The sequence below is a fragment of the Dermochelys coriacea genome, chromosome 17 (assembly GCF_009764565.3).
Source record: "Dermochelys coriacea isolate rDerCor1 chromosome 17, rDerCor1.pri.v4, whole genome shotgun sequence".
NCBI lineage: Eukaryota > Metazoa > Chordata > Testudines > Dermochelyidae > Dermochelys > Dermochelys coriacea.
Window position 1 is genome coordinate 4,684,296 of NC_050084.1, and position 16,782 is coordinate 4,701,077.

Here is a 16,782-nt window from a genome sequence, read left to right on the forward strand (position 1 = left end):
CATCTCTGACAATCAGGCTCTGAGTTTGCAGGCTATTTTACACCAGGCTTGTAGCGGAATCTTTTGCATCTCCCTGGGTCGCTTTCCCCAGCAGTCCTCCACTTTATTCCCCTTTAGTGAGAGTAAAAACAGCATTTGCTGGGCAGCTCACATTAACAAGGCTCTTTTGTCTTTTTCAGCTACGCTGGGAACACTAGATTTCAGTTTGCTGTACGACCAAGAAAACAATGCTCTCCACTGCACAATCAGTAAAGCCAAGGTATGTCTCAGTGCTAGTCTACAAGCAGCAAGAATTAAATATGCATAGATCTAATGACCTCTACTCTGGCTCCTATCTGTTACGGAGACAGTGACTCGTGGATCTGTAATAAGCAATAGGCTGCGATGCTCTGTGAATTTCCATTGCACGGGCTGCAGCTAAATCCCCAGAGTTCTAGGTTCTCTTTTTTGAAGTATTTGCTAAAATTAAAATGCAATGTGGGAGTGGTGCAGGGGCTGAACATGCTGTGGCATTGATGGGAGAGTGGGTAGTTAGATGACTGGTCTCCCTCCAATCTCCAGGGCAGCACTGAAAGGCTTCATATCAGAGTTGAAGGGAGAAAGGAGCGGGGAGGATGAGTAGCTATCCCTTGCCTTGATCTATCACTGTCTCTCTATCTTGCTTTCCTTTACCCTCATCTCCCTCTCTCTTTTCTTCTGGCCTCATCTCAACTCGTTCCTTTTCCTGCTTCCCTCCTCCTCTTTCTGTTTGTGTTTTTGATGCTCCTGTATATCTTTTCTTTCCTTTGCCCCCTGGTCTATGAAAGATTTCTATGGGTTTGACTCTCATCCCATAGCATTTGCTGATGTTAATCACCCCATTGGCCAATGGCCGTTTGCTGATTCAGCCCTTCAGGAGGTAGGACCCACTGACAAGCAATGATATGTCCAATGGTACTGACTTGGCAGAGAAGATGATCAGTGGACTCCTGAAAGCTGATGCTCTGGTTGTTCCTGCTAGGACATGTGATGCCTTTGGCCAGGTATCCCATAGAACTCAGTTCATGGATAGGTGATCATTGACCCTTCCTGTACTGTATAGCACCTTAGTTGAGTTGAGAGGCATTGAGCTGCCACGCTCCCACCATGGCAGACACAAGCTATGCTACTGGCAAGCCCAGGGAATATGCAATCCAGAAGTAGTGGGGCATCGGTGGAGATCACATGGTAGATGGGATCTAGTATATCCTATGCGAACAACAAATCCGATTGCTTAAACTTTTGATTCCTCTGTTTTCAGAGGTAGGAAGTGCTGTTGGCATAATCACTGGGCCCATTCTTAGTCTGAATTTGCCTTCACAATCCTATCTAATCCCTGGCCTCTTTCAAAAGATCCCTCATATGATGGAGTGTCTTGAGGTAAAACCTCTTAGCCCAAATCTTGAGTCAGTTCATGGCCAACTGGAGTAGCTAGGCCATCGGTATTGACAGCAACATTGCCCTGTTTAGCATCATGCAACCAAGCCCAGATTCTCAGCTGGTGTAAATTGACATCCATGGAGAGAGACCCATTTAGGCCATCTGGTCACTAGGCACCTGGATTTTCCTGTGGTGTGTGAAGAAGCTGTGAAATGGCAGCGTACAGATAGGAGCAAGAGCAGGGATGGTCCGGTGATTAGGCCTCTAGATGGGTTCAGTTCCATTGCAGTGAAACCCCTACCATTCTCATGTGCAAGTAACTGGGGGAGGAGGGTAGGTGTCTTTGCAGGTTCAGAATTCCCACCAAGGATCCTAATGGTGGCTCTGCTATTCCAGTCCCCAGGCCAGCCCAGGCAACCCTTCCCCAGCTCCCCTCCCTCTGGTTTTGTTGTTCTTGCTGTGGCATTTTCAGAGAGAGATTGATGGCCATTTGCTTTTAATGGTTTTTAAACTAGTGCATCTAGGAGATGGTTAGAGCTGGGGGAAGGAATAGCTCAGTGGTTGTAGCATTGGCCTGCAAAACCCAGGATTGTGAGTTCAATCCTTGAGGGGGCCATTTAGGGATCTGAGGCAAAAATTGGGGATTGGCCCTGCTTTGAGCAGGGGGTTGGACTAGATGACCTGAGGTCCCTTCCAACCCTGATATTCTATGATATTTATACCAAAAAAAAAAAAAGAGAGAGAGACCAATCCAACATTATGATTATTTACTTGACGCTGTGACCGGCTGTCAGTTTATAAACGGCTCTGTTAAATGCTGCTAATCGTTGCCACAAAGCACTCTGCCTCAGCGCCTTTGCTGGCGGGGAAATTGAAGCGATTAGGTTTTTATGCTCATTTTGGAGCAGAAACTGCCTACGTAGGGCCTGACTCTGTTCCTGCCGAAGTCAATGAGAAAGGCGATCAGTAGGTTTTGTGAGAGGATATGATAGCCAAGCCTAGAGCGGTTCAATAAATAATCCAGTAAAGACGATGGTGATAAGCTGGCTAGGGGTATGCCACCAAAGATGGTGGCTGGGATAAGTGAAATTGTTGCCTTCTCTCTACCATTCCATTTAACTCCTGGGGGTCAGCGTCTGCAGGCAAACTAGGGCTCAGTTGTCATCACAGTAGGGATGAATTTGGCCTCCTACTGAGTGCCATTGGTCAGTACATTGTCAGCATATTAGTTAAACTGCCTGCGCCAGAGCAGGGGTCCATTTCAAACAGCTGGCGGCTTAGAAAGAGCATCTCGAGAGAGGATAGATTTTTTTTCCATATTGCAGCTGATTGCTGCTCTGTAGAGTGGAGGAGAATGTTGCCTATGATTTCCTGCCTGCCTCCTTTGATTGAAGATGATGAGATTTTCACAGATGGAGGGAGTTAATCCCTGCTGTGAGGAGCACAAGGTCTGAAAGGGGACAGTGCCAGGGTGCTAACATCCTAGTACAAGCAGCTCTTGGGCATCCATTGCAAGTTGAATCTGCCTCGTGGTTGCCAAAAGGACTGAGTTAGTCTCCCAGGAGTAAGTGGCGAAGTGGGACTGAAAATAATGAGAATTGTTTTATAGTATTCTCCCCACCCAAGCCTGATAAGGTTTTTATTTATTTATTTGTACTTTATGGTCATGGGCCAGAACCTCATTGTTCTTGGAGCTGTACAGATGGAACAAAAAGATGGTCTCTGCCCCAAAGAGTTACAGTCTTAAGCAGGATGTCTTCTGGCTGACAAGGATCTAGGATAGCAGGACCTCATTTAATGTGTGAATCTGGCAGGATTGTCCCTTGTAATCTGGGCTATCCAGAGAACTACCATCCTGCTATCTATCTATGGTATGCGTCCCATCCTTTGCTAGTCACCCAGCCTTGCCTCTCAAACAGCTGCAGTGAAATCAAGTAGCTCCCGGTATTTCTAACAAGTTGCCTCCCAAATTTTGCTTGATCCATTGTATGTGGCGCAGTGCTACATTTGTTCTGTCAGCTTTAAGTCAATTTTCTTTAAGTCAAGAAAATACAGCTTCCTGGAGCTCTGAGGAGGTAGATTTTGACCCTAAAAAAAACACTGTGAAGGAAAAGGTCTTAATTTCATCCTGCAGGTGGATATTCTATGTACGTGTCAGATAATACGTGTTGCTTCAGCACCATGCAAAGTGGAGCAGTGCTGTGTCTTTCTGGACAAAGGCGATGATCCGCCCTGTGCACAGAACATGTCCAGATACTGTACCCGCTATGCCATCTCCAGCTCTAAAATCAGTTTTCCCCTCAACGTGATAGGCATCAGAATTACTGCCTTCCTCCTTAAAGAAACCTCCTCTTAAACTCTGGGTCGGAAGATGTCCTGTTGTCTAATCAATATCCCGTTTTTGATCCTCCAACACCTTTTTTTTTAATATGAATGTGTAACATACAAGATGTTATTTATCCCCCCTCCCCCCATAGCATAAATGCTTGAGGCAGGGAAAAGAGAGAATGTGGTTGAATGAATCTCTGTGCTGTTTGAGTCAGGTGGCTGAGTGGAAAGCATGGAGCTGCATTCCTATAGCTATAGAGAGGTGTAGCTGTAGAGGCAGAATTCAGGGTAGTATTATAGATCAATAAGAGAAATGAATGGTGGGATTTCTTTTCCTGTCCTCCTAGCCATAGTGAGTGAATTTAATATGCTGATGCTCAAGCAGTCCTCATTGTCAGGCTGCTCCTTGGTTTATTTAGAGAGCTGTGCTGAGGAAGATATTTATAATTGGGTTTGTAATGGGAGGAAGACAAGGAGGAAGGAGACCTCAAGGCAGAGAGAAAAGGAGTACTTGTGGCACCTTAGAGACTAACAAATTTATTAGAGCATAAGCTTTCGTGAGCTACAGCTCACTTCATCGGATGCATTTGGTGGAAAAAACAGAGGAGCTCTCCTCTGTTTTTTCCACCAAATGCATCCGATGAAGTGAGCTGTAGCTCATGAAAGCTTATGCTCTAATAAATTTGTTAGTCTCTAAGGTGCCACAAGTACTCCTTTTCTTTTTGCAAATACAGACTAACACGGCTGCTACTCTGAAACCTATCAAGGCAGAGAGTGATATATACTGATGGTGAAGGAGAAGTTGACACAATTTGCAGGTATGGGAGAGGGGAACCCATTCCTGTTCCAGAACGAAGCCATCTGCTAAGGTCAGAACTTATTACCCGGATGCTCAGTGTCTTTCAGCTCGTTCTGACAGCAGCCATTGCACTCTTTTACTGTTTCCTTTAGTGGCCATGGTTGGGTTTTTTTAGTTTTTCCTCTTCTTGGTGCTGCTGCACAGGCCTTATTCACCTGATCGGCGCAAAATGAGGCAGACCCAGCACACAGCTGGGCGTTGAAGGGGTAAAGACAGACACACGTGAAGCCCGAAGTTATCAGCTATGAGGACTGATTTGTCTATAGAGCTCATCCCATATCCCCTGGTCGTGTCAATTGGCACAGCTCCATTGGAATCAGTGGGCTCAGATCCCCAACTTGTGTAAGTCAGCACTGCTCCATTGGAGCCAGTGAGCCAGATTCGCAGCTGGTGTGAACTGATGTCGCTCCCATGTGGCGTTTCAGCGCAACCATAATACAGATAAAGAAGAATAAACCCCTGCATCTGTGAAACAAGCCCAAACTCCAGGCCATTTGAGGTGCCCCCATTGTTAGGAAGTGCCACAGCCATCCTGCCTGGCGAGACAGCTGGAAGGGACCCACCTGCAAACTGCAGAAGGCAGGTCTTGTCTACAGGTGGAAATTGACTGGAATAGCCACTGCAGAGTCATGTCCTGTATCAACACTCTCCTTCCTGAATAGCTGTAGCTATTTAGATCCCACCCCCCCTTCCACCTTATTCCGGAATCAGTTCTCCATGTGGACAAATCCATAGCGAAAACAAAAAGTTTCATTGTCATTGGCCTCGAAGAAGAATGGTTGTGTCTGTGACCAGCCAAGAGCGGCACAGCATGGGCCATTCCCCACCTGCTGTCAACCTGCCATGACCATTGATGGGCTCTTTGATAACTGAACAGGGCCTGTTAAGTCTGCTTTTGATCTTACCACCAGTCTCTTCACAGGACTCAACTCCCTGAACCAAATTAAGCCCATCCCGAATGACAAAGGGTTTGTTTTTCCGTAGCCTGTCTTGGATCTGAAACAGAGGGGTTTTCTTCCCCCAATTGATCTTGTGGAACTGTTAGCTGGGCAAAAAGGGATTCAGAGCCATTTTAATTTATTCTGAAGGCTGTATAAAATTATGGGCCCCCTTGAATTTTTCCCATTTCTCTGGTGCTTGGCAGCTTTTGGGTACCAGCAAGAACCCTTGTTTACACACAAAGGGAGATGCGCACAAAACTGCCCTTCCATTTTCCCTGCATTGAGCACTCTTCGGTTTATGAGCTCGTACAATAATAAAGGAGAGTGAAACATGAGTGAACCTATTAAAATATGCAAAAAGAAAAGGAGTACTTGTGGCACCTTAGAGACTAACAAATTTATTAGAGCATAAGCTTTCGTGAGCTACAGCTCACTTCATCGGATGCGTTTGGTGGAAAAAACAGAGGAGAGATTTATATACACACACACAGAGAACATGAAACAATGGGTTTATCATACACACTGTAAGGAGAGTGATCACTTAAGATAAGCCATCACCAACAGCAGGGGGGGGAAAAGGAGGAAAACCTTTCATGGTGACAAGCAGGTAGGCTAATTCCAGCAGTTAACAAGAATATCAGAGGAACAGTGGGGGGTGGGGTGGGAGGGAGAAATACCATGGGGAAATAGTTTTACTTTGTGTAATGACTCATCCATTCCCAGTCTCTATTCAAGCCTAAGTTAATTGTATCCAGTTTGCAAATTAATTCCAATTCAGCAGTCTCTCGTTGGAGTCTGTTTTTGAAGCTTTTTTGTTGAAGTATAGCCACTCTTAGGTCTGTGATCGAGTGACCAGAGAGATTGAAGTGTTCTCCAACTGGTTTTTGAAAGTTATAATTCTTGACGTCTGATTTGTGTCCATTCATTCTTTTACGTAGAGACTGTCCAGTTTGGCCAATGTACATGGCAGAGGGGCATTGCTGGCACATGATGGCATATATCACATTGGTAGATGCGCAGGTGAACGAGCCTCTGATAGTGTGGCTGATGTGATTAGGCCCTATGATGGTATCCCCCGAATAGATATGTGGACAGGAGAGTACCCAGAAGTCACCTACTACAGGACAGGCCCAACAAAGAAAACAACAGAACGCCACTAGCCATCACCTTCAGCCCCCAACTAAAACCTCTCCAACGCATCATCAAGGATCTACAACCTATCCTGATGGACGAGCCATCGCTCTCTCAGATCTTGGGAGACAGACCAGTCCTTGCTTACAGACAGCCCCCCAATCTGAAGCAAATATTCACCAGCAACCACACACCACACAACAGAACCACTAACCCAGGAACCTATCCTTGCAACAAAGCCCGTTGCCAACTCTGTCCACATATCTATTCGGGGGATACCATCATAGGGCCTGGGAATGGATGAGTCATTACACAAAGTAAAACTATTTCCCCATGGTATTTCTCCCTCCCACCCCACCCCCTACTGTTCCTCTGATATTCTTGTTAACTGCTGGAATTAGCCTACCTGCTTGTCACCATGAAAGGTTTTCTTCCTTTTCCCCCCCCTGCTGTTGGTGATGGCTTATCTTAAGTGATCATCTCCTTACAGTGTGTATGATAAACCCATTGTTTCATGTTCTCTGTGTGTGTGTATATAAATCTCTCCTCTGTTTTTTCCACCAAATGCATCCGATGAAGTGAGCTGTAGCTCACGAAAGCTTATGCTCTAATAAATTTGTTAGTCTCTAAGGTGCCACAAGTACTCCTTTTCTTTTTGCGAATACAGACTAACACGGCTGCTACTCTGAAACCTATTAAAATATGACAGGTTTCAGAGTAGCAGCCGTGTTAGTCTGTATTCGCAAAAAGAAAAGGAGTACTTGTGGCACCTTAGAGACTATTTATGCTCAAATACATTTGTTAGTCTCTAAGGTGCCACAAGTACTTCTTTTCTTTTTATTAAAATATGCTTCATGGAAGGGCAGTGTGCAGTGGGGCAAGACATCATGCACCCAAACCAATCTCCTGTGGCTGGAACTTTCCTATCAAATGCATCAAATTACCTTCAGTCTGGAGCTCCCAGGAAGCCAAGTTTCAATAACTCTACTGGTCTGGAGCTGGTGCAGCTGCTCTTGGCATCCCACCTGAGGGGGGTGGGCCTGGGGGCCTCACCTGAGGGAGCTCCCTTTGAGAGATGAAGCCTTGAAGCTGCCATTTTGCCCCTCTGGTTGATCCTGTGTGTTTGGGCTAGTGAGGGGCAAGAGATTCACTCTGAATAAGCACCCCAATATCTGGATGCTGATTGACAGCTGATCCAAACTGCACTGATCCAAATAGCCCGTGGTCTGGGCTGACATTTTCTTGAGAACCAGCTGTCCAGGGACTTTGAAAAGCCCCAAGTGTCTGAGTGGGTTGGTTGGTGATCTTCTGGGAGGAGCCTTTCCCATGGAGCCTGATGCTTCTGTTTCCAGCCCCTTACTCCTGTGGCTGGGTCAGAAATAGCTTTGTCTCATTTCCAGATAACTAGCCGTATCCTCCTGCTCCCTTAGAATGGATTCATGCTTCCCTCTTCCACACCCTCCTTTGCTCTCTGCATGCATGACACTGGGTCCTTAGGAAGTGAGATTGAAGCAGCAGTCGGAATACCAGGATTAACATGAGGGTTGGGGGAGGTGCCATCCTTTGGCCCCTGTGCAGGGAAGGCAACTTGCTGCAGGTTGCCTGAAAGGATCCAGGTGTTGTGGGTGATGTGTAAGCTCTGTGGGGCAGGGATTGTCTCTTTGTTCTGTCCTCTTTTAATACAGGAGGCCTAGTGCCATCCTGTGAAATTCAGGCTTGGGGCGGGAGGGGGGTGTATTGGCAGGGAAGGCCCAGTAACTATACAGGCAGTGAAAGAGGCCAGATCCCCAGCCATGGAAGGGCTCCCACTCCCAGTGCCTCCATTCATGGACCCAGGGAGGAATGATGGTCTTCCCCAATGGCTATAGCTGGGGAGATGTCCCAGCTGCCTGCTCAGTGAGTTGCAGATACCCTGCTGGTCATCCTGGGGTGACTCCCAGACATAAGCCTTGCTCCACCAGAGTAAGGGTTGCAGATTCTCCTCTCCTATTATTCTCCTCCCTCCCTTGCTATGCTGTGGGGAGCTCCTGTTCTGATTAACATGAGGGATGCCCGTGCATCCTTATTTGTACTGCAGTCGCTGCTGGCAGCCTCCGTCAAGATTGGGGCCCTGTTGCGTTTGGTGCTGTACAGCACTGTGAATGGTGGGGACAGGCCTTTTGATACTGGGAAATCACTTTAAAACTCAGCCTGTTTGTGCCATGACATTCAAATGTTACTGTTCTGTTTATTTCTATCCTTCTCTCACTCTCTCCACTTTTCTGTTTTATTTATTGTGCCACCCATCCACTCTCATTTCATCTCTTGGCTGGGGAAAGCTGCCAAAACTCACTCACAGAAAGGTAAGGGTCAGGATCCGCATCTCCCAGATGTAGCTTTTATGTAGATGCAGAGATGTAAAACTAGATGTAGACCTAGAGCTGTAATCTAGTTGAGCTGCACCCAGAGCCTTGCTAATCCAGTTGAAAGATGTGAGTGGTATTCGGTAATGAATTGCTCTGATAGCATTACAAATGCAGTTTGCTGGATTGACCCAGTGTGACTGTGTGTAGATATTGGGAGAACCTTCACGTTAAAGCTTGGTTTGGATAAAGCTAATGGAAAGGAGCATTCTCTTGACTGCCAAAGCTGCTGAAGCTTATTATAGGCTCCTGTCTATGGCACTAATATGTATACTCTAGTCTTCCTGCACAGAGAGAGAGGGAGGCTGAGTATTAGCTGTGCTGAAATGTACAGGGTTAACAAACACATGCTGCACTTGGTAACAGTTAAGGCTGCAGCAGGATACATCCCATTCTTCCCAAGCCTTTAAGTCCTGGAAATAAGTGGTTATGTGGCAAGACTCTTGCATTCTTGGCTCCTTCCAAGTGCCTGCAGTGCTGTCAAGTATGAATTCCAGCATGCCCTCAGGCTTCCATTTCCATCTCCAGTGCGTATCCAAAAGCAACGTGTACCCCCAGCATCATTCAACTCGCATCCCAGTGACCTCACTGCTTTTACATCCACTATCTCAATACATCATCAGCACAGCTGACTGTCACATACTCCATGCATTTGGAGGTGCTGAGGTCACTGTTAAAGGTTTTGCCTTTGAACGTGATCAAATCTAGACAGATTGTGAGAGAATTGGGGGCAGAGGAGGAACGGGTAAGTCGATAAGGAGGGAACCATTTGGATGATCTGTGTTTGTACAGCGCCTGGCATCTGGGCACTACCGCAATGCAAATTAATAGTAATACCACCTTTGGCCAGGGAGATTGTTGGGACAACTCCGTGTACGTCCATTGGCATCAATGGAGGCTACACCAGGGACGAGTCTAGTTTGTTGTCTCTCCAGTTCGACACATCCTTGAGGCTACATCTCTGCTTTTACAGTCAGCATTTAGAAGCCTTCAGTATTTACATCCATTCTTGGAACATTCCCCACCCCCTCTTAGATAAAAACTCCTTCCCCTTTGATCTGCTCCTGCTATTCTCTATTTATTTTGATCTTCTGCTGTTTTATATCTGTTTATGAGTATCTCCTGAGTCCTTATAACCGCTCCTTGCTGGGGCTAGGAGGTCCTGGCCTGCATTTACTGCAGGTTGAATCAATTAACGTGTGATGTACTGAACCCTATTGCTGGCAGTTCTTTCCTCTGCAACCTTTGTCCATTGAATTCGTTGGAAGGTTAGGCCATTCAGCCAGCACAGTGCATGTGTTCTGTGGTACATTTCCTGGTACTGGTTAGGGGATTTACTTTGTTATTATTTATTGACAGTGGGACCATCCGGATGCTTGGTGCTTTTCAGACGTTCAAGAAAAGGCACTACTGATTTCCAAGGGTTCCCAATGTAAACGTGCCGTGAGTTAGATAAATGGGAGGTTTGGGCAAGTGGAGAGGTGGAGGAAGGGTTTTCTGGTAGTTAGGCAGGACTAGGGCATGCTTAGATGCTAAGAGTCCTGAAGCTGCTTAATTTACACTGGAAGCTCGGCAGGGTCCTTCATGGGCCCTGAATTGTGGGAGTGCGCAGGTGGCTTAAAGTCCTCCCACTCCATCCCTTCCGCTAGCTCAGGATGCAAGTAACTGTAAATCAGGCCTGTTGTGTTCTCAGTCATACAGAATGTGCCTCTCGGGAGGCAGCTCTGGCTGGACTAAGAGTCTCTCTTCCTCCATGCTCCACCCCTGCCTTCTGGCCTGTATCTTGGGCAAGTCGCTTCTTCTGCGGGCGGCTCAGTTTCCCCATCTGCAAAGTGAGATTCATAACGATACCAACTGATCTTTGCAAAAGCGACTTGAGACGGATGGCTGAAAAGTGCCGTTTGGTGGCCAAGCGTGATTGTTATTGGCGATTAGATGGTAAAAATGCTTAACTCTTATATAGAGCCTTCCAACTCTAGAGCTCCGCTTGTTTTGCATAGAACAGCCAAGTGTCACTGTCCTCATTATACAGGCAGGAGAAGTAAAGGACAGAGGGGGAAGTGACTCATCTGTAGGAGCTACTGGAAATGTGAATAAATAGATAGATACCCGGGCACTGCTTGAGCATTTTTAAAAAAATAAATAAATAAAAAGTGCTTTTGAGTGGCATCGTTTCCCAATGGCCTGTGGGCTAGATGGAATTTACTAGAGCATGGAGTGGGGGGTTGGGCAGAAAGTGAAATGAAGAAATAACCCAATAAACACTGCTGTTCCATCTGACATTGCTTTCCCTGATACCCCAAACCTGCAGGAAGCGCCATGCTGCCGCATGCAACCCCCACTGACTGAAGCTGGCCTCACGGGACCATACAAGCTTTTGCCAAGCTCTTTTCCTCCAGAAGTTCCAGTTCAGTGAGCTGGCCTCTGTACAGACCAGTCTCTCCTTAGTGTCCATAAATAAGACACATGTTTAGAATGCGCCAGGTAACGAAGCCCCCTCCTTTCCCCTCACTCTGCAGATGGTGGTTTTTATTGTTGGAACTCAATTTGTGCCCATGTGGCAGGTGGAGAGGGATGGAGAGCAGTGTCCTGCAGACTCTCCTGGGCAAGTCAGGACACATAGCAACTTCTGGGCTCTGCTTGGCAAGAATTGAGTTACTATGGTTTCATCAGCAGGTGGTTTGTGTTTTTTTTTCTTTTTTTCTTCTATTATATTAAAAAGTTGCCAGAATGAATTAGAGAGTTGACTTCAGCAGGTTGTGCTTTATATTGAAGGCACAGTTATGAATAGTTTATAAAGGATTAATAAATGATTAATAGCTGTTTAATTAAATAGTTAATCAACTGATATAGAATCCAAGAGTCTAACCATCTAGAATACCTTCTACAGATGTCTTCCAGCCAGCTGGAATACAGACTGTTCAGGTCTGTAACATGCTTGTAATGTCTAGCAATTGTTTATTAACACTTTATCAGTTCTTTATAGATGTAACCTCAATATAAATTGTGAGCATTAAAGGAATTAGGCCATGATCCTGCAATTCTACTTAGATTGTTAGCTCTTTGAGCAAGTGTGTCTTTTTGTTCTGTGTGTGTCACAACCTAGCACAATGGTGTCCCTGTGTGGATCCCATTACACGATTGGGGCCCTAGATAATTATTGTTTTTAAAAGTACATAGAAAAATAAAACGAGCAGAAACATGAAGGTCCTTTTCTCAGACAGCAATGGGTAGGAGTTGTCTGTCAGCCTGGAATATGGTCTTGGGACACAGTCATGATAAAATCATAATTCCATGACCTTTGTCCTTGGTCGAGATGCGTTGCTCATGGCCATTCCATTCTAAGTGTGTGCGCACCCACGTGTACAGTTGTCGGTGTTTGCCTTAGCAGTATCCATCGGGTCAGCAGTGGCACCCTCTGGACTGCCACAATCGTGCGCTGGTATATTAGGAGCCGCCGACCCTATGCCCTCTCACTTCCTTCTTACCCCCTCCCATGAGGGTTGGTCAGAGCGCCTTGTCTTGCTTTGCAAGAACGTTAGCAGTTCTTAACAGCCCATTGTTATTCTCTTTATGACAGGTTTCAGAGTAGCAGCCGTGTTAGTCTGTATTCCCAAAAAGAAAAGGAGTACTTGTGGCACCTTAGAGACTAACAAATTTATTAGAGCATAAACTTTCGTGAGCTACAGCTCACTTCATCGGATGCATTTGGTGGAAAAAACAGAGGAGAGATTTATATACACACACACAGAGAACATGAAACAATGGGTTTATCATACACACTGTAAGGAGAGTGATCACTTAAGATAAGCCATCACCCACAGCAGGGGGGGGAAAAGGAGGAAAACCTTTCATGGTGACAAGCAGGTAGGCTAATTCCAGCAGTTAACAAGAATATCAGAGGAACAGTGGGGGGTGGGGTGGGAGGGAGAAATACCATGGGGAAATAGTTTTACTTTGTGTAATGACTCATCCATTCCCAGTCTCTATTCAAGCCTAAGTTAATTGTATCCAGTTTGCAAATTAATTCCAATTCAGCAGTCTCTCGTTGGAGTCTGTTTTTGAAGCTTTTTTGTTGAAGTATAGCCACTCTTAGGTCTGTGATCGAGTGACCAGAGAGATTGAAGTGTTCTCCAACTGGTTTTTGAATGTTATAATTCTTGACGTCTGTAGCTGTAGCTCACGAAAGCTTATGCTCTAATAAATTTGTTAGTCTGTAAGGTGCCACAAGTACTCCTTTTCTTTTTGCGAATACAGACTAACACGGCTGCTACTCTGAAACATTTAGTTCAATGTTTGTTGATAGTTTAATTGTTAGTCAGGGCTGGGACTTTGCCCTGGAGCCGGGCATGCCCCGTTCCCGGGCTTCAAGCCATGTTCTTCATGCAACAGGCTGATGGCTGTTAGAGACCCCCACAGCAGCTGTTTGAAGTGCTTGGGGGAATCCCAAATAAAGGACAAGTACAAGAACATCCCAGAACTCAGAATGAGCGGGATATCCTCTTGAAGGCCCTCCTCATGGAGGTTGCACTCCATCCAGCGTCAGAGCCCTCTTGATTGGACTTCACTCCTATCAACTCCTTGGCGTTGGTGCAGAGCACCCCGCCGGCACTGGGCTCTGTTTGGCACTGTTCCCCCTCGCCAGTGCCCAAAAAGCTGCAAAAGAAGAGGCTCCTCAGTGGTGTTTAAGGAGGGGAAGGAGGCTCAAGGGCAAAGGACCTAGCTCAAGCCACCTGCCTGCCCTGGAGCTACAAGGCGGTACTGCTACAGTTGGACCCCCCAACCCAATGAGGGATCCGATTCCTGCGAGTGGCAGGGGACCCTGGCTCCTATTGGGACCTTCAACACCCAAAGCTGCCCAGGCGGCCAACAACCTCATGGGCTTGCTGGTACTGCCAGCCATGGGACCCCTCCCCCAGAGAGTGGTGAAGCGCCATCAGTTCCCGGATCATAGACATATATCCCCATCCCCACAGCCTAGGACCCTGGCCCCACAACCTTGGTCTCCGGCCAGAAGACCCAGGTCTCCGGCACCACGTTGTCCTTCCGCGAGGCATGCAACACCAGAACTGAGGCACCAGTCTCCATATTCTCTGTACCAGCCAGCCTCTTGACAGAGATCCCCCCCGGTGTAAGTACCTATCGCCTAGACAATCTCCCAGGCGTTGGTCTTGCTGTTGCGGCACTGATCTCCACTATTCCGGTACCGCTTGTTGGACAGACGCCGCTCTCTGCCTCCTAGGCATTGGTCTCTGACAAGGGTCCTCCTGCAGATTTAGTCTTCCACAGCCCCGCCTTGGTCACTGGAAGGGGAATGGTCCGAGTCAGAGCCAGAGTTCAGCCCCTTGCTGAGAAGACATGGATCCCTATTGGCCTCAGAAACTGGCCCAGCATCCACCGTGGCAGCGGTGTGGAAGCAGGGCCAGTGGCCTGCTCAATGGCCTTTTGGAACCCTTGAGGTGTGCCCATGATGCCGGTTCCATATTCCCACTACTCCTCCGTGACCACCTCAGACAAACAGTCTCCAGCATTTTGAGGTTACACCCCCGTCACATTCCAGGATCCATCCTCCTGTTTTTTCCTCAATCAACTGCTCCCCTTTTGGTGGGCATATTCGCGAGTAACTTTGGACCATTAGGTGCTTGACATAATATCTTCGAGTCGCACTCTACAGTTCCGGCCAGACCTGCTGTCTCAGAACCAGGGCAGCCTCCTGCACTCGACTCTGGCAGTCTTGCACCTGGTGGCTTGGCTGCTGCATGGTTGAATGTGGAGGAACAGGAATGCTCAGCCCATGCCCAACAAGTCCTGTTGGGAAGCAGAAAGCCCTCCTCCAGGGCGACCTACATGGCCAAATGGAAGCAGTTTATGTGCCGGACCTTGGACCAAGGTATTCAGCCTATGCGGGCCTCACTGCACTCAATCCTGGACTACCTTCTGCATTTCAAGTTCCAGGATCTGTCTCTTTCATCTATTAAGGTCCACTTGGCTGCCATTTGGGCCTTCCATCCTCTGCTCCAGGGGAGGTTGGCTTTCACTCAGGACATGGCAGTCAGGTTTCTCAAGGATCTGGCACATCTTTACTCTGACAGCCAGGACCCCATCCCTAAGGCAAAAATCTCCGACAACTGTGCATGTGGGCGCGCATGCACCTAAAAGGGAATGGACATGAGCAACGCATCTTGAAGAACAACAGTTACGAAAGGTAGGTCACCTCAGATTTTTTACTGCGGATGTTTTAGATTTAGAATTGAAATGCGTTTTGCAGATTTGAATATTGAAGAAGCTCAAATAGCGCAATGTTGCCATTAGGATTACATGCATTATGGTAGCTGTTGGGGCCCAGCTCACATCTTGGCCCCATTGTGCTAGATGCAGCATACACACATAGTATTTGACAGTTCCTGCCCCAAACTGCTTACAGGCTAAACAGACAAGAAGGGTGGGAGAAGGGAACCTATGGCAGTGGTGAATTAGGCCCTTTGATGCCACTGGACAGCCTTGGTAGATGGATTTCCCCTTCTCTCCTGCGTTGGGTCTGCCCCTTTGGCTCTCTGCAAGGATCTAAACTCCAGCACTTCCAGGTGGCGAAGAATGGGTGTCTAGTCAGGAGAAGCAGCATGTCTTGGATTCAGGAACTCCTCTCTTCCAGTCCTGCTCTTGTCGCTGATTTGCAGTGTCACTTTAGGTGCCTAAAGTTGGGTTCCTAAGTCCATAATGGGTAGCTTGATTTTTCAGAGCTGCTGTGTACTATGAGAAGCTGGGGGGCCTCAGTTCCTTTGGAAATTAGGCCTGTTCTTTACGTGCCTAATTGTGGACTTGGGTGCCGAACAGTTGAGCTGTCTCATCTCCGTGCCTGAGTTTCCCCAGCTGTTGAATGGGGAGAACAGCATACACCCACCTCGCATGGATTTTGTGCAAAGGAATTCCAGTTTGTAAAAGAGCTTTGAAAATGAAGAGCGCTTTCGAGAGCTGACTATGATTCTGAATGTATTAGCAGAGGGCGTTGGAGGATGGAGGTAGTAAAAGAGCTGGGTCGAGAGAGCAAGGAATGCTCTCAGTCCAGATCTGTCTGTCTGATGTTAGAGGATGAGTCACTCACCAGCACTCCAGGGGGCTCTGCATTTTAATTTAATTTTAAATGAAGCTTCTTAAACATTTTAAAACCCTTATTTACTTTACATACCACAATAGTTTAGTTATATAGTATAGACTTATAGAAAGAGACCTTCTAAAAATGTTAAAATGTATTACTGGCATGCGAAATCTTAAATTAGATTGAATAAATGAAGACCCGGCACACCACTTCTGAAAGGTTGCCAACCCCTGCTGTAGAATATAACAGAGAATTATACCCCTGCTATAGAAATTCTTTTGGGTTGCTCAGTAGAAAGGATATAGTTCTATGTTGCATACTATACAACCCTATTGGTTTCATTGCTATTAAATGCCATAGAATTTTTTCCTAAGTGTTGACCTTTCTAGTCTTGTTTCTCCTCCAGGACAGTGGTCACTGTCTTGATGCTTCAGAGGGAGACCCATTCATCCCTATTGTGAACCTTGTTAATTCTGCCATGCTGGAGAAGAGATTGAATTCCTTTCTGATCTTTGCAGCCCAGCAGCTCATACCCTGAAGCACGAGCTCTGATGATGAACCTTATCTTAGCATGCATAGCCACAGATGTTCTTGATGGTTATAAAAATTATCCAGCTTTTTCTCAAT

The 16,782-nt window shown here is 46.7% G+C and overlaps 1 protein-coding gene across 1 annotated transcript in view; it reads left to right on the plus strand.

Moving 5' to 3' along the window:
* DOC2B (double C2 domain beta) overlaps positions 1-16,782 on the plus strand; it is a 129,623-nt gene that overhangs the window by 29,702 nt on the left and 83,139 nt on the right. The window contains exon 2 of the mRNA XM_038376239.2: positions 180-259. Coding sequence (XP_038232167.1) covers positions 180-259 — 80 coding nt within the window. The remainder of the gene's footprint in view (positions 1-179; positions 260-16,782) is intronic.